General features: G+C 38.0%; 1 protein-coding gene across 4 annotated transcripts in view; it reads left to right on the forward strand.

Moving 5' to 3' along the window:
- Trappc8 (trafficking protein particle complex subunit 8) overlaps positions 1 to 18,876 on the forward strand; it is an 81,519-nt gene that overhangs the window by 57,614 nt on the left and 5,029 nt on the right. For all 4 annotated transcript variants that reach the window (XM_075969242.1, XM_075969243.1, XM_075969244.1 and 1 more), the window contains 8 exons: positions 1,249 to 1,403; positions 5,193 to 5,635; positions 7,449 to 7,596; positions 9,435 to 9,531; positions 10,704 to 10,772; positions 10,862 to 10,920; positions 13,933 to 14,106; positions 17,358 to 17,459. In XM_075969242.1, coding sequence (XP_075825357.1) covers positions 1,249 to 1,403; positions 5,193 to 5,635; positions 7,449 to 7,596; positions 9,435 to 9,531; positions 10,704 to 10,772; positions 10,862 to 10,920; positions 13,933 to 14,106; positions 17,358 to 17,459 — 1,247 coding nt within the window. The remainder of the gene's footprint in view (positions 1 to 1,248; positions 1,404 to 5,192; positions 5,636 to 7,448; positions 7,597 to 9,434; positions 9,532 to 10,703; positions 10,773 to 10,861; positions 10,921 to 13,932; positions 14,107 to 17,357; positions 17,460 to 18,876) is intronic.

An 18,876-nucleotide genomic window follows, 5' to 3' on the forward strand; every position in this document is an offset into this window, starting at 1 on the left:
TGGTTGTGTTTAGGTTGAAAAGATGCTAAGAAGGGAGTTGTAATAAACTGCTGTAGTTCCAGAACTTTATTTTTAGTAATGTGTCTTCCTAACAAATTAAAATTGACTGCTATTCATGTGATGGTGTGAATTTAGCATTCATAAAAACTGATTATTAACAGTGAGAGTCTCCTGGAACACTTGCTCTTCCTTGCCCTTGTAGTTAAGATTTTCACTTGGACATAAGAGAAACTCAGACAGGATGAATCAGTGGAAACACAAAGATACAAATACTAATACACAAAAATTGCATTTTAGTGCTGTATTTCTGCTTACTGTTTGATAAGTGTGAGGCATGGAATTTGTAAGTAGTCTTGCAAATTGATTATATTTTTAAAGCAGTGTGAGTATTAAGGATTTTGTTTTAACTTTGCTTTCTCACTGGTACTTAACTCTTAATCTAGTACCATGGAATTATGATAGCATATAAAATATATCTTACAGGGTGCTAAAACAAGGTACATTAAAGATCATAATTTATGTGTGACATTGACTCTGAATTAACATTAAAATAAAACCCATCTTATAAACAGAATTTTCATGCCATTTTAGTATAGATACTTTTCATTCAGAATATTCCTAGAAATCTAGGTACAATAATTTGTGGGAATACTACATTATATGTCTAATCTGGACCCATCACAGTGACCAAAGGCACTTAGTAGCCTTCAGGAAAGATGGAGTTATATGTCCATTCTAGCTCTTTTACACATGTGAGTACATGTTTTATTTGGTATTGAAGAGAGTGAAGAAGTTAAAACTATCTGTATTATAATTTTCATTGTTTAGCCTTTTGAGACCATGCAGTTAAGTATACATCTTCAAAATAGGGCTATTTTTGTGTAAGTAAAAGTAAATAACCTATTTATGATTTTCTTTAATATTTTCTCATAGCCCACATCAACACTGGGCCCAAGACAGTTGTTCTTGGATCTTTTTGGTGAATAAATACTGTTTTTAAAAGACTTCTATTCAATGATATGTAGCCTTTATACAATGTAAGTAAATACAGAACAAAAATAAATATTGGATAGCATAGTATAGAAGAAACATGAAATTAAGTTGAAGTATACTTACTGTTGTAATTACATGTGTTACTCAGCAATTACCTGGAATTTTTCTAGCATTTATGGAAATTTATAGTATTCATAGAATTCAAGTTAAATAATCAAACTTATCATTTTAGAGTATTGATTTTTTTAATTTCAGGGAAACATTCTTTGAGTATGTCAGTCCGAGGGAGACAGGATTTAGAAATTCAAGGCCCACGACTTAACAACACAAAGGAAGAGAAGACATCTGTCAAGTACGGCCCTGACCGACGTTTAGACCCTATAGTCACAGAGGAGATGCCGCTGCTGGAGGTATCGCACTTCTTCCCATGTCATGGCCATGACGATTTACAGAGCCAGATGATATTTCAAAGAAGTTAATTTTAGGTTGAGGTTATTGATAGTACATTGAATTGTACTTTTTGTTTTTGTTTTGTTTGTTTTAAAGCAGGGTCTCTCTATGTAGTCCTGACTGGCCTTGAACTCCTTAAACTCACAGAGATCTGCCTCCTGAGTACTGGAATTTAAACGGCACTTTTAAACCATTGTTAGCTAAATAGTTCTCATTGACAAAGGTCAGCTATGAGCAAATTGACCTTGCCACCACAGCCACGCTATAAGATACAATCAACATACTAGTAGACACTGGGGGATATTTGTAACTCAGCACCTTGGTTATTGAACTCGATGACCCTTTTGCAACTTACAAAAGTAATATGTGACTGAATGCTCTTAGATAGTCTAAGCAGTATACAACTATGTGGGGATGAATGCACCTGGAAAGTAACCCGGACTCAGACAACATGACCTATAATGTCTGTATGTATATATGTGAGTGGAGCTATATGTTATGCCACTAGTAAGGAGACCATGAGAAGAGCAGTAGGATGTGACATGTAAACAGAAAGGCTATGTCGGGGCATGGAGGAGTACATGCTTATAAGTACCTTAATGAAATTTAAAGCTGTGTTAGTTTCTAGTTTCCCTGGTAGTTATGACCACCTTTCTCCAAAAGATGCTTGCAATGTGATCCCAAATGGTATTTATGTTTCTAGACCTTGTGATCCTTATAAATAACATCATGTCACATGGTTGGGTGGCAGTAGTGTTGTGTATTAAGATGAAACCATTGTAGAGTTGCATGTATTCTGCTCAGATCTAATACATTTAAATGTAAAGGGGCAAGTCTAATGGTGGGGGGAGGATACGGGCCCAAGTACTGCTTTCTTGATAAATATTTTATGCATGTTTTAACTTTATTTGGTATCTTTGTCTATGTTGAGGATTTTTACTTATCTAAAATCATATTTAACTTTTTTATTTGTTGGTTTCTGTATTCTATACGGACTCTTTTAATCAAAACTTTTCAATTAAGTTAAATTTTATTGGTTAATTGTGGTGCTGAGGTTAAATCCAGGGCCTCAGATGTGCTAGACACACATTCTGCCATTGAACCAGCTGTCTTATTTACTAATGTTTGTATGCTCTAAAATTTTTATTCTTTCTGTTTATTTTTGGTTTTTCCTCACATTATTTATTTTCCATGAGTGTCCTAGAGTACGCTTGTGAGGTCAGAAGGCAGTTGTTTTTCTCCTGCTGTTTGAGTTTGAGGGTAGAATTTCAGCCAATACCTTCACCTATTGAATGTCTCGCCAGTTGTTTGTGGAGTCTGTGTAGCCCAGGTTGTCCTGGGACTGCTAGTCTTCCCACCTTTGTCTATCCAGTGCCTGGGCACCCTGCCTGTCATATTTGTGTTTTAAATTGAAGTAGTGTGTTCTCCTGAATGTCAGAGGAGTAAGAACAAAGTTTGTTTCTAGTGCTAGTGCTTTTAGTATGGTACAGGGTACTCATTGTGTCATCTGTTTACTGATATTCTGAAAATATCCACACTTTTTCCCCCTCAAAGTTTTTATTATTTGTTTGTTGAGATATAGGTCTTACTATATTAGCCATGGCTAGCCTGGAACTTGATATTTAGACCAGACTGGCCTGAGATCAGCCTACTTCTGCCATTTGAGTGTTGGGACTAAAGACATGGGCCACCACATGTGGTTGTTTATTTGCCATTGTGTGCTACCTCTTTGATTCTGTGGTATTTCCTTATTTTGGTGTTTGTCATATCTTTAACATGGCAATCCCAGTCTCCTAATTTCCTACTTACCTATCAGCTTTAAGTTTGTACAACGATAATTCATTGCCATTGCATAGTTGTAGTTAAAATTAGCTAGGAATGAATTAAGACAGATTGAGTTTAAATGCCATGCTAAATATGCTCTCTTTTATAGCTTAAAGTCATAGACGTTTATCTGGAATTCTATAGGTAACAGTTTATGAGGGCTTACTTTCAGAAGCAGATATTCTAATTACTATAGTAAATTTTAAAAATAAATTAGTAAAGGTCACCAAAACACACTTAATTCTATTAGTTTGCAAGGTTTTTTTTATAAAACCAAATAATTGATATGTTCCTTAGTTATTAAAGCTTTTAATAGTATAACTAGCTGGGGGATAGTGGTGGCGCATGCCTTTAATCCTAGCACTCAGAATGCAGAGGCAGGTGGTTCTCTGTATGAGGTCAGCCAGGTCTGCAGAGTGAGTTGTAGGACAGCCAGGTCTGCACAGAGAAACCCTGTCTGGAAAAACTAAAGGGGGAAAAAGTATAACTTTTTTGTATCTCTTTAACTTAATAATTTTACCTTTTTTTGTTGAGAACTTTATACACAAACCCTGTCACTCTCATTGCCCCTAACTACTCTAACTCCTCCTATGTTCTCCCTCCCAAATCTGTGATCTCCTTTTTATTGTTGTGTGAGTGTGTGTAAACCTTCTGAGTTTATTCAGTTTTGCACGTGTGTGCATGTGTCTAGGGCTAACTACTTGGACTTGGATGACCTATTTGGGAGCTCATTCCTTCTGTCTGCTTTATTGTCAGCCATTGACATCTGCAGCTCTTCATCTGGGGTGTGACCATGTGGGATTTCCTGTCAGTGTTTTCATATTAACTGGTGCTGTCATTATGCTGGTCTTGTTCAGGCAACCATATTGTTTGCGGGCATGGGTGCAACTTCTGTTATATATAGAAAACACCAATAGTAAATACCCTTGTCTTTGGCTCTTACAGTCTTCCTACCCCTTCTTCCTTGGTGTTTCCTAAGCTTTATATGTAGGCGTTGCAAGTCGTGTTCTCAGATGACACACAGTTAAAGATAGAGCTTTATTCTGAGTCCCAGTTCTAAGTGTCTAACCTTAGAAAACCTCCTAACTCACTACGTTAACCAGGTACTGTCATTGGCTTAAACTTTGTGGAACTTAGTGGCTTTTAAATTCGCACCCATCCTGTATTTGGAACTGCTCATGTTTGTTCTCGTGTGGCAGTTAGAACGTCATGCATCTGAGCAGGGTGTTTGGAAGGAGGCGGCTTCTTACTCTATGTAGAAGCAACTAGCTTTTTGGCTGACCAAACTAAAAGTCTTGTAAAGAATGAACATTTGTACGTATTTGGTATTGAGATTAGGACCAGAGATCTTGTATGTGAATGCTGGGGTGAGTTCCATTTTTGTTAATCTCTGGGGAGTCATTAAGTTTCTAGTTTTGGTTTCTTAGCATTTGAGTAGTCTGATTTATGCCTAGCTTTTATCCATAGTTTGAAAAATCCTCCATTTCTCAGTTTGGGTTTTGCCCCTTTGAGTTACTAGAAGCCTAGGGTTATATGGAGCTTTTGGATTTTAAAGTTGTGAATATGGAATCATGGGCCTCTGTGTTCTCCCATGAGAGCCATGGGTAGTTACTGATACAGTTAGCTACTTTTAAACTTGACAGTAATAACAGTTATAGGACTAATTTTTGTCTAATTTTTACAGCCATTTAAAATAACATTTAACTTGTCCATAATCTACATAGTCATGCAAGTTTGACAAATTAGTCATATTGTTCTTGTATTTTAAATTCAGAATTTAAAATCTGTGTGGCAAAATAACCTTAGATGCTTGATTTAAAGGTAGAGCTATAAAATAACTTGTTCTTTTAGAAAACAGTCTCAGCGTTGCTTATTAGAGGCTCAGAATTTTAACAGTATAATAATATTTTTTCCCTCCAATGCAGGTGTTCTTTATACATTTTCCTACAGGGCTCCTCTGTGGAGAAATCCGAAAAGCATATGTAGAATTTGTCAATGTCAGCAAATGTCCTCTGACTGGACTGAAGGTTGTGTCTAAACGGCCAGAGTTCTTCACTTTTGGTGTCAATACTGCTGCTCTAACACCACTGAGCCCCTCGACATCGGAAAACTGCAGTGCTTACAAGACGGTGGTTACAGGCGCTCCCTCTGCGGGCACGGCACTTGTGTCATCAGCGTCTTCCGTAGACTTTGGGACCAGCACAGGACAGCAGCTGGAGGCCATTCCTGTCCCCCTTCCCGACTCCGTGCTGCTCCCCGGAGCTTCTGTCCAGCTGCCAATGTGGCTTCGTGGGCCAGACGAAGAGGGTGTCCATGAGATTAACTTTTTATTTTACTATGAAAGTGTTAAAAAGCAGCCTAAAAGACGGTGGGTGATTTAAAACTTTTAAACTGTAAAATCTGTACTTAGTATGGTTACGTATTTGAATAAATAGTTGGTACTTGTTAATATATTGTACATCATTGTTTACTAAAGGTCACCATTTTCCTGGCAGGGTGGTGCATGCGTTTAATTGCAGTGCTGGGAGGAAGAGGCAGGTGGATCTCTTGAGTTCAAGGCTAGCTTGGTCTACAGAGCAAATTCCTGGGTGATCAGGGCTACACAGAGAAACTCTGTCTTGAAAAAAAAAATCATCTTTCAAATTGTACACGATGTTTATATTTAAACTTGTTATAACTATAACTTAATTCTAGTTAGCTAAGAATGGAAAGAAATTTAACTACATAAAGTTCTGTTTTTTTAAGTAGAAAATGGAAAAAAACTTCAACATTTTTAGTTGTTTTAAGTCTATAAACTTTCTCATTCTTTGATAGATTTAAATACTGTATCATTTGTATATCAAGCCCCTCCCCATACAGCTTCCTTTTGTAAGAATATAATTTTGGTATGTATGAGAAATGTGTGTGCAGTGGTGTTTTGCAGTGGATAATCACTTAAGATCTCCAGCCTCCCTGTTCTGTACAATCTCAAGCCTACCTACATGTTGCACAGCAGAATTCGAATACTACTATCACCTTTATAAAATTAACATTTGTTTTATTCTGTAGAATATCTAAATGTCATGGGAAACAGTATAAGGGCAAAAATCAGAAAAGTGTTCGTACAATTTGGACTCTTAGTAATGTAGATACTCCTTAAGATGATGGACACAGTGCACTCTGGCCAGGGAAGCATTAGTGATGAGGTAGTGATGTGGGCTTCAGAGGACAGGAGAGATTTCAGGACATGGATTCAAGTGGATAGAAGTCAGCCACTCCAGCGAGTAGCTTTATCTACAAATATCGGTTTACCAGTTAGAGAAGAATAAGAACTGGATGTTTTGCCACGGTACAAGCTGTAGGAAAATAGTCGAGTAGGGTTTGGTGTGGTAGCACATGCCTATAATCAGGGAGGTGAAGGCAAGATCAGGAATATAAGGCTACCCTGAAGCAACACAGACTTTGACTTAAAAAATTAAACATTACGTTTGAAGTATCAAGTTAAAAGTTTTGATTTCGGACCTGGAAGTACATGCCTCAGAGGTTAAGAGTTCCTGGTGTTCTTCCAGAGGATCCATGTTTGGTACCCAGCATTCATATTGGGTGTCTCACAACTGCTTGCAATCCAGTTCTAGGTGATCTGGTGCCTTCTTCTGGTCTCTTTGGATACCCAGCATATGTGGCATGCACACACATTAAGAAAAAACTGAATTGTGGTTTTGTTGGTAGTTTTAATTTTGAGAACTAATTATTTGAGACAGGATCTCATTATATAGCCTTGGCTAGCCTGGAACTCACTATAGACCAAGTTGGCCTCAAACTCACAGAGATTTTTCTACCTCTGCATCCTGAGTGCTGGGATTAAAGGCTTGCACACCCATACTTTTGGGAGCATCTTTGGGACTACTTTTAAGAGAGAAGATGTATTTGTTGCTATGTGAAGGTTATTTTCACTATGACGTAGCTTGATGAGCAGGAGAAAAGCCTAGATAGAGCCAGGATTACTGTTAGTTTGCTTCAAATTGAGAAGAAACAACTGAACTAAACGTAGTCTAACTATAATTTTACCTTATTGTATTCTTTGTTTTCTGGTTATAGGCAATCCTGGAAGTTACTATGTTTCTGGTTTTTATTTAGAATTAGAGATTTGTAATGTAGGGAGAGACCCTTAGATTCAGTTTGCATGTGTTTTTAATTTTCAGGCACAGAATTTTAAGACACACTGCAGTTATTTGTACTAGCCGGTCTTTGAACGTGCGAGCAACTGTCTGTAGAAGTAATTCACTTGAAGATGAAGAAGGCAGGGGAGGCAATATGCTAGTCTTTGTGGATGTGGAAAATACCAATACTGTAAGTGATTTAAACCTGAATTTTATTTTAAAGTCTGTTGAGAAATGTTTGTTCTTGGTAAATATTTTTTTCTCTACAATTTAGCATAAGTAAAAATTTAAAACTATTCACATGAGCTAGTATGAAAACATCTTAATATTCTCCACTGGCTTTGATTTTTGTGAAAGGATCTGATAATCATAATACATTGATGTCAGGTGTAGCATTTGTGATGCAGTCTGAGAAGTAATGAAGTGTGTGTAGTGCTGTGAGGATTTCACTTTCTGTATTAACAACCCTGTTCTCGTGTGTTCTGACAGCACCGTTTCCTTTATAAAGGACATTTCTGTCTGTATACTCTAAATGTGAAGAAGGTGTAATTGTAAAGCTTATAGAATCTCAAGTTGATCAGTTCAGATACTTATCAAATGTTATTAGTTTTGTAATACTTTTAGTTTCATAAATCTGTGAAACCACTTTCTAGGAAACAGTGGGGTTTATTGTGCTAAAATGTTGGTAATTTTCACAAGACTCTGTTCATTATTTGAGTAGAAAATGTTGGTAATTTCTAGGTAATTTCTAATGTCAGATTAGCTCTCATTTAGGAAAAAAAATTATATACAATTTAAGTCACACACTAGTTTGAGATTTTTTGTTGTTTCTTGTCTTTTTCCCTTCCTCCCTTTCTCCTTCCTTCCCTCTCTTTCTCCTTTCATCCTTCCATAGTGACTCACTGTATGTTAGTGTAGGTAACTTCGAATTTGTCAGCCTCCTGGTTGCCTGGATTATAGGCATGTGGCAGGTGTTACTGTGTCCAGCTAATTGTTTGTTTTTTACTTTTTACCTTATTGAGAATGAGATATTTCTGGAGAAAACTCATCAGAAGAAGTAAAAGTGTCTTTTTTTTTTTTTTTTTTTGAGCCCGAGAGAGATCTGGTCTTACTTTGAATTTCTAAGCCCATGCTTCTACCTCCTGAGCACTGAGATTATAGCCCTGAGATGTGGCTTATAGAATGCTAGGGCTTGGACACAGGGCTTCATGAATGCTAGGCCAACTGAACTGTCACCCTAGCTCAGAAAGTGTCATAATTTTAGTTCAAACTCCACAACTGACTTATACTTTCTCTCTTGGGTCAGAGTCTCATTCTGTAACCTCTGGAAGTCTGAAACTTAAAATGTTGCCCATAAACAGTGGTCCTTTTGCTCCAGCCTCCCAAGAGCTGGTATTGAAAGTGAACTGCCATACCTGGCTTATGAATAATTTTGATTATTAAATTCCACCAGAAATAGTAGATCCTAATTACCTTATGTATGGATAACTATGAATATATAATATACAAATATATTTCATTGTTGCTTTCTCTAAAGTGTTGGAGAGGATTTAAATAACTTTCTGGGATACGTATTGTTGAATTATTTCAAATACATATTACATTTAATGTTTTTATTTCTGAAGATTTGTTTTTATTTTATACACATGAATGTTTTGCCTGCTTACATGTAACTGTATGTGTGTCTGGTGCCCATGGAGGCCAGAAGTAAGGGCTGAATTCTCTGGAAATGAAGTTATAGATTATTGTAAGCTGCCTTTTGGGTGCTGAGAGTTGAACCTAGGTCCTCTAGAAACTCAGCAAGTGCTCTTAACTATTGAGCCATCTCTCTAGCCCTCCTCCTTATTTTATTTATTTTCCTCTACTGGGAATTAAATGGGGCCTTGTACCTGAGGCAAGTGCTCTACCATTGAGCTTCATTCCTATCCTCTAATTACATTTGCTTGATTTGAGTAGCATCTGATTTTGTCGTCAAGTTTATTAATTCAGTGCTTTTAGCCTCAAGTGACTTTTTTGTGTCTTTGACAGAGTGAAGCAGGGGTTAAAGAGTTCCACATGGTGCAGGTGTCAAGCAGTAGCAAACACTGGCAGCTGCACAAATCTGTGAACATCTCTGAAAACAAAGGTCTGTACCCTTAGTCTCACACTGATTATTATTTGGAGGCTTGTGTTAGTCACTTGTGGTGGTGGTGGTAACCAAATATATAAAGATGCAAGCAACTTAATGGAGGAAGGGTTTGTTTTGGCTACAGTGTGAAGGCATACAGTCCATCCTTCAGGGAATCCATTGGGGTAGGAGCATGACATGCCTGGTCACACTGCATCTTTGTCAGGAAGCAGAGAGAGTAGGTAGGAGATGGGGCTAGGAATAAGACCTGAGTGGCCTTCCACCAGCAAGGCACCACTAGCTGTGGACCACTTATTTAAATACACTAGCAATAGGGACATTTTGCATTTGAAGAATAGGAATTAGCTAAACATATGGAAAAGTCTGTATGTTCAGAGTGCATGGCATATTCATGTTTACTGGAGAAAAAAATGGTTGTGACTTTAGTGTAGATTATGCTGCTAACTCATGTAGACTTTAGTAGCCAGTAAAATAAATCAGCATTTATTTATTTTTTTTACTTATTTTTGTGTTTGTATCTGTGTGACATGTGGAGGTCAAAGGACAACTTGGAGGAGTCAGTTCTCTCCTTCCATGTAGATCCCAGTATTAAACTCAGGTCATCAGACTTGGTAGTAACCACCTTTACCTGTTAAACCATCTTTCTGGCCCTATAAGAACATTTTAAAGCCAGATAAAGTGGTAGGAAATACACTATATCAGAAATTTTTATAAGTCATAAATGTGGAGAAGCACTAAAAAGAAATAATTGAAAAATACTGAAGGGGCATGATCAAGTGTAAGACCGTGGGGTGCCTAATATCCTGAAGTTCTAACCTTCCCAACTTAGTGTTTAAGATGTCGGATGTCAATTACACACACACACAATAATAGAGTCACATATGCTTGTGTATCTCAAGAGTCTGAATTTTAAGCTTTTCAGGTGGTTAATAAATATTCATTTTGTTGAAAAGAGAACAGTTTTTTTGTTTTTTAGAGACAAGGCTGTCCTAGAATTTATTGTGTAGGCCAGGCTGGCCTCAAACTCAAGAGATTTGTGTGCATTGCCACACTCAACCAAATGAAATCTTTTTTATAATTATAAGTTGCTTTCTGTTTTGATGAAGGAACTTTGAATAATGAATTGGGCTTTGCACATGTTATAACTTGAGAAACATTTTTATTTCTAGACGCCAAACTTGCCAGTAGGGAGAAGGGAAAGTTTTGCTTCAAGGCAGTAAGATGTAAACAAAAAGAAGGTAAATTTGTTTTACTTTGATAGTTTATTAATTGTCCATTTTATATCTTATAGCAGTAACATGATTAGTTTGTTTTGGTTTTTTTTTAGCTGCTGTACAGTCCTCTGAAAAATACACTTTTGCGGATATCATCTTTGGAAATGAACAGGTATGCAGTGATGCACAGTAGTATTTGATGTAATTGTCTATTCTGACAAAAACTGTAGCATCACTAATAATCATCTTTGAATAGTGAGCATCTGAACTTTATATACTTTTACAGCCCACCTTTAATCCAAGTGTGCTGTATGGACTATACCACTTTAATTATATAAAATTAACTTTTGGAAATACCCAGTCATGGAAACACAGTGCTTAGGATTTTAGAAAAGCCAGAATTACTTGAGGAAACGTTTCTGTTTAGAAAAAGTAACCATAGTACAGCCATTTTTTTAATAAGTGGCCCCTCTGTTTTCTAAGTCTACTTAAAAGTCTTTTCTCATGTTGTCATCTTCAAATCTGGGCATATCACATAGTTCTGAGACCTGGAAACATTGGGTAGGTACTTAGGCTGTCTTAGAATTGGAAAGGTTTTTGTAAACACTTGATCATAATATGCATGAGTCATCTAGAGCAAGTTTTCAAATGTTAAGAAGTGTGCATTGGGGATCTTATTAAGATGCCAGTTCTGGGGGCTGGAGAGGTGGCTCAGAGGTTAAGAGCACTGACTGCTCTTCCAGAGGTCCTGAGTTCTATTCCCAGCAACCACATTGTGGCTCACAACCATCTGTAATGAAATCTGGTACCCTCTTCTGGCCTGCAGGCAGAACACTGTATACATAATAATTTAAAGATAAAAAGATGCAGTTCTGAAGTGTCAGGACTGTGGTGGAAACCTAGGTTTTGCGTGGTTGTCAGTTTCTAGGTAGTCCTGCAGACCTTAGTAGCTCAATCTTTAGACCTTGGCTTTGAGGTCCAGGTATAGAGAATTTTCTTAGAATAAAGGCTTTTCTTCCCCACTTCTGAAGCCTCATTGTGATCTGCAATAGAGTTTGGGAATATGATTTTTAAAAATTGTTTTGAAGATAGGGTATTATGTAGTCCATCCTGGCCTCAAACTCCATATATAGCCAAGAATAACCTTGAACTACTCCTCTTCCTGTCTCCATATCCTGAGTCCTGGGATTACAGGCTTATGTCATCATACCTGGTGATCTTAAAGGTTTATGGCACTGTGCCTGGTGGGATTGCAGCCCTATGGGAGCATATCTGCTAGACCATTTCTGGTGGGATTGCAGTTACAGCACCATGTCACCATGTCTGGCTTTCCTTGTGAAGCTGGAGGTTGAACCCAGAGCTTTGTGTATGCTAGACTCTCACTCTGCCACTGAACTATGTCCCTAGCCTGGACCATGCTTTAACATGTTGTTTTAATTAGTTTTGTATGTGCTCACATACATGTGCTTGTGTGCATGTGTGTGCCATGGTGGATGTGAAGGTCAGAGAAGACCACTTTCTGGAGTGAGTTCTCTTTCCTGCTTGAGTCAGGGGTCTCCCCATGTCTCTGCTGCTGTACTCTTTATGTTCCAGGCTAGCTGGCCTACAAAGTTTGGACTGCTTCTGGTATGCACCTTCACTTTACTATAAGGATGCTGGAATTAAGATGTGGGTTCTAGACATCCTCTTGAGGTTATCAGACTTGTGTGACAAGCACTTTTACCTTTTTATCTCCCTGCCTTATGCATTTCTAAGCAGCTCTACTGTAATCTAAGGAGCCACCCACTCACTTCTTCATGTTCTTTCCTAAGTCCAGACACCCTAAGTACTGCATTTCTCTCTTCAGGAGTTTGCATGCTGCTCGTTTTCTATGACAATATTTGAGGAAGCAGCTATTTAAGGAACATCTCACAACTACAGAGGTCCAATGATTGCAAAGCATGTATGATTTTAAATGTTAGAATTAGCAGTATTTCAGGTCTTCACTTGCTTTTATCATTTCTTTTTCTATGTTGTCTTTTTGCTTATTTGTTTATTGTGATATTGGTGATCCTAGGACTTAAACCTAGGATTTAAACCATATGCTACACAAGCACTCTATCACTAATTTATACCCTAGCCCTCTTTTTTACTTTGTACTTTTAGAAGGGTCTCACTGAGTTGTCTCTATTGGGATTACAGGTTTATGCCATCAGACCTGGTGGATGACTTTTTAATTTTATTTTAAAATAATTTAAATTCCTACAAGCATCAATTGGACCCTTAAATTATATTAAATCTGTAATTTTTGTTGTATTTTTTGTTAAATAATATCTTATTTGAGCACTGAAGAAGGCAAAAACAAAGACACCCCCCCCCTTTTTTGAAGTATCTGATTGAATGACACCACGTACTACAGATTAAGGAGAAAACTGTGGGGATGATATTTTACCAGAAAAAGTTCACCAGAAGAGGAAAAAACTGCACTTTTTTTGTTTTTTTTAAGTGGTTAGGATGGGTTAACTTACCTCTTATATTTTTGGTTGTGGGCCTACCCTTTAACAGCTGAGCCAGCTTTACATATGAATGATACACGCTTAGTAATCCATAAAATTTCAAATGTAGAGATTTTACCATGAGAGAGTGTTCTATGTTAGAGGGAATCCTATAGATTGGATCTTTTCTCACATTGTTTTTTTCAAGTGAATACAAAGGGCAGTTTAATACTGTGATTATCTATGTTACTTCATTAGATGCTGCCTGGATAGTGTCCTCATAAGTTTTTAATTAATTCAGCCAGATGCCTCAAAAAGTACTCATGCACAAAACTATTTAACAACTACAATGAAAATGAGTTTTAGTTCTAGGATCTGACTGATTTTTTAGGGAATTAAATGAATGCGTAGAACTTTTGTTTTGTAGAATTGTAGTTTTTATTCATCCTTTCGGACACTTAGGAAAATCATGGCAGTATAGAGTGTTTTGGTGTAGCACCTTTTAAGGTTATGAGTAATTTGCACTAAATCTTTTAGACATTCAAATGACCTTCACATTCAGCTGCACAGACAAGAAATTAATGAGCGAACTTTTCGGTTTATATATGTTATAGAACTGTACATTTTGGCAGAAAATATTTAAATGAGTAAGTTTTGACAGGGTGTTTAATTAAAACACTTTTGTAGACAAGTGATATTTCTTTCTACAGATAATAAGTTCAGCAAGTCCATGTGCAGATTTCTTTTACCGAAGTTTATCTTCAGAGTTGAAGAAACCACAAGATTCGCTTTCTGCGCATCCAGAGAAACATGCAGCAGCGGAAGCTGTGCGGTTGATTCAGAAGTGCAGTGAGGTGGACCTGAACCTTGTCATATTGTGGAAGGTAGTGTACTACATGCTGCCAGCAAGCCTCACTGAGAGACGTTTAGGTTTTACTTTTCATTTTGAGACAGGGTCTTTCTGTGTAGGACAGGCAGACCTCAGACTTTGTGTGCTCCTGCTTTAGCTTCAGGAGTGCTGGAAGCAGCGCTGTGTCACATCCAGTCTGAATATCCGCCTTTCCGCCTTCTGTCCTTCCTTTCTTTCCTTTGTTGTCTGGTTGGTTGGTTTGTTTTTTAAGACATAGTCTCACTATATAGCCCTGCTAGCCTAGAACTTGCTATATAGACCAGTCTGGCCCTGAACTTAGAGGGAGATCCATCTTTACTTGAATCAAAGCTTTGTGCTTCTCTATTTAGATCTAGATATTTTATTTTCAAACTGGAGAACAATTGTGTTTTCTGATTAAAATTTTCACTTTCAATATTGAAATTAGTTTATAACTTTTAATAGTTCCATAGTGACTTTTTGAATGTTTCTGTCTAAAGAAAGAAATTTAGTAAAAGCAGATCACTTTCTTCTGTGAGATAATTTTGTTTCTATGAATCACCAAGAATATTATGGACATGCAGGTCAGTGAGAGCAGGTTCCATTAACCTATCATGAGCATCTCCAGACACTATCAAGAAGGAAACTGTGAGTCTGTGGGTACTCAATTCCCTGCTCCAGCAGCCATGGACTTGTTGCTGTTTGTGTTCATCTTTTTGTGCCTTTCCTCCCTTTTTTTATTTTTACCTTTATTTATTGTTGCTGGAAGTAGTTTATATTTTTCAAACAATGCTGGCTTTGCACCTACTTATGAAATCCTACTTAAATAAATTGCATATGTTAATTATAGAATAAGATTTATGTTAAAATGACTAGTTGTATGTTGTTATATATTAGCTTGAAATCATAGGCTCTTGAATGCCCTTTGATGCATTTAAGGTAAGATTTTGAGTAATATGTGTTGTTGTAATATGTACTCAGCTGTCAAGTCCACAATCACCTTGACTGGAAAGAAAATTTTACTTTTTAAAAAACAGCCTGCTGATCATATGTAAAAGAGAACCTGAGGTGTATTAAAGAATATGATACAAAGCTTGGTAGTGGTTAGTACCTGGAACTGCATTTTTATTGAGTTGAGAAAAATGTCTGTAAATTAAAGAGAATTGAAAAATACTTTTTTCCCTTTTTTGGTTTTTATTTTTCTGACAGGATTCCATATAATCAAGGTTGGCTTTGAACTTCTTATCCTTCCAGTACCTCCCAAGTGCTGGGATTACAGGTGTGTGTTATCACACCTAGCTAGCTACTGAACACTTGTGAAGTCATCTTAATTGTGGGAGATCATGCACAGGAAGGGGGGATTTGTGAATTAACACTATTCAGGACCAGACTCATAGCTTGGGCATCAAATGGTTTTATTTGAGGCAGGGTCTCATATGTAGCTCAGGTTGGCCTGGAATTCTATATTTAAAAAATTTCTGACATTGACTCAAGACTTTATCAGTGATTTCCTGTAAAGGTTAAACCAACACCAGCTGCTGTTCAGCTACTTACTTCTCGGTTCTGGATTGAGTGGACTCTGGGCTGTCCTGTGCCTTAGGACAGCAGTACTCAGTATGACCCCAAATGACAAGCTGTCACCAGTCAGTAAGTACAGAAAGTGAAAGTACTCAAGCTTTGAGACTCTTGCAGCATTCTGATGGAGTCTCTGGAATCAAATGAAAACTTGGCTTATTTTTAAAAAAGCAAGTCTCTGGGCTTGGTAGCGCATGACTTTAATCCCAGCACTTGGGAGTCAGAGATAGGTAGTTCGAGGCCAGCCTAGTCTACAGAGTGAGTTCCAGGACAGCCAGGGCTACACAGAGAAACCCTGTCTCGAAAAACAAAAAAGCCCAACCAGCCAAACAAACAAAAACACAACTAAATCAGAGTTGGACAATGGGTCAGCAGTTAAGAGCATTGGACTGCTCTTCCAGAGGACCCAGGTTTGATTCCTAGCACTGACAGGGTGGCTCACAACCCTAGTCCAAGGGCATTCAACATTTTCTGGCTTCCACGGGTACCAGGCGCGCACGCACACACACACAGTGCATAAATATATATGCCAACAAAATATTAATGTGCATGAATAAATAAAAACAAAAACTCCAAATAAGTCATTAATAAATATAGAACAGAGTCAAATTCCAAAGAGAGAAAATATATATATAAATTGGGACAAATATTTTAAAATAGATTAATTCAATTTGCTAGTAGAAAAAGAAAGCCTTTTTAAAAAGCATATGTAGCCAGATGTGGTCCCATGTACTTGTAGTTCTTATATTCAAAACGCTTAAGTTTGATTCCAGCCTGAGCTACAGATCAGATTCTACTGCAGCCCGTGATATACAGTGGGACCCTATCTTCGAAGAAAATGACCAAAACCAAAAGAAGTTGTGTGGATTAAAGTGAATATGCTGTACCTGTAATACTAGCTCTCATGGTGCACAGACAGAATCACAGGGTTGAGGCCATCCTGAACTTCACAGGCTGACAAGGCATGGCATCTTCACTCACAGGGTTCACTTTAGTCACCTGCATGTCGGCAGTAAAGAAACTTGTATGTCACTTCTTAGTCTTTTAACTGAGATCTCCGTGAAACAGTCTTTCTTGGGCCTATGGAGATGACTCGGCAGGAATAGTGCTTGAGGTGCAAGCATGAGGACCTGAGTCAGATCCCCAGCACTCAGGTAAAAGTAACCTCAGTGCTGAGCGAAGAGAGGATCCCTGGGAGCAAGCCTGTCAGGGAACTCTGGGTTCACTGAGAGTGGTGACTGAGGAATCAGGATACGCTGAGTTCTGGCTTTCATATGCATCTGCCTACACGTACACTCTCTCTCTCTCTCTCTCTCTCTCTCTCTCTCTCTCTCTCTCTCTCTCTCTCTCTCACACACACACACACACACACACACGGCCTGTGTTGTGACACACTTCTTTGAAGTTTGAAAGTCTATAGAAAACAAGAGGAAAAATTCAAGATTTATCTTTTTGAAATACTTGGATCAGTCAAGTTTTATTTTAAAAAAAAAAACCCAGCAGATTCAGAGGGATGGGTAGATGGTCTTTTGATTGAATGTGAATGGATAAAGGTTGAAATGCTGACACAGGATTATTGATAATTGATGGATACTAGGTGTCATATTTTTTTTCCCACCAGTAGTTAAGATGGTTACTTTTGGAGTTTCTGCCAGGAGTGAAAAGTGACATTTCTTTTGGTTACATTTTCAGGCGTACGTTGTAGAAGATAACAAGCAGCTTATTTTAGAAGGCCAGCATCACGTTGTTCTTCGCACTATTGGGAAAGAAGCCTTTTCACAGTCTCAGAAACAGGTAATGACAGTTGCTGGGAGGCCGTTCTGACCCTCCCATGTATGCATATGGTTGTATGGTTGTGCTTCCGTTGTACTTGTGATCTTTCTGTGCTATGTCCTCTCACTCCCTCTACCTCTGTCTTCTCTATTCTGAGACAGGGTCTGTTTGCTCTGCCTGGCCTCAAAAGTGCAGCCTCTACATTACCCTCTGGTGGTGGAGTTAGAGGCATGTGTTGCATGCCTAGTTTGTCTAAATATCCTTCTTTGGCTACCATTTATGTCTTTTATCCTAATATGTAAAAATTTCTTTCAGTGTTATTTATTTTATGGTGAGGATTGAACCCTGAGCCTCACACATTATAGCCCACACTCTACCACTAAACTATACCTTTAACCCTTATTCAGTACAATTTAGAAGTCATGTTGTTTAGATGGCTTGAATGTATTAATAATAGATTTAAAACTTTTAATTATATGTGATCTTTTTTATAAGTGAACATTTTGCCTGCATATATATGTCTGTGCACCATGCACATGCAGTGCCCAAGAACTGTATATGTGACGATATGCATGCTTGGTGCCCATGGACTATGTCTATGCATGCAGTGCCCACAGACTTGGGAAGAGGGCATTGGATCCTGGAAGTGGGGTTATGGATGATTCTGAACTGGGTCCTCTAGAAGAGTATTCGGTGCTCTTAAACACTGAGCCATCTCTCCAGCCCCAATAGTGCATTTTTTTAAACTTTAAAAATTAAAGATAGTCTTAAATAGAGAGTCTTTGCAAATCAAAACACATTCTAATCCAAGATTGGAGTCAAGAAAAAGACCCCAGCAGCTGTCCAGAGGCCCGCCTGTCTTTCCTCAGCTCTGTGTTTTCTGAAGTAAACCAGACTGTTTGTATGTCTTAGAAGTCAAAAAGCAGAGCTGCTGTTTTGAATCTGTGCAGATGTCCTATAGGTTTATTATAGGTTTATTGTCACCCTGTCCGTGTTATAACTCTTCAATGGACATTTCAGTGCTGAAACAACTACTTTCTAATCAAAAGAGCAGACTGATTCCCAGGCTGACGGGGGAGAACTGCAGGGTGAGCTCTAAGACCTTATGAAGCCAGAGTGTGAAATGTCCACTGCTTAGGAGAGCATGTAGGCTGAATTGATTTATGTTACAGTTTTGCTGTTTTTATCCTCATAAATACTCTGTTCACCTTACACAGTAGAATCAGCTGGATTTTTCAAGAGACTCTTGCAAAAAGTAGAGATGTGTAGAAGGAGCAGCGGGCTGCGTTCCTGCCACCCGGATCCCAGCCGCCTGGCTAGCTTATGACCCGAAATAGCAACACACAAACTGTATTCTTTTAAACACTGCTTGGCCCATTAGCTCTAGTCTCTTACTGGCTAACTCTCATATCTTGCTTTAACCCATATCTAATAATCT

This window comes from Microtus pennsylvanicus, chromosome 4, assembly GCF_037038515.1.
Source record: "Microtus pennsylvanicus isolate mMicPen1 chromosome 4, mMicPen1.hap1, whole genome shotgun sequence".
NCBI lineage: Eukaryota > Metazoa > Chordata > Mammalia > Rodentia > Cricetidae > Microtus > Microtus pennsylvanicus.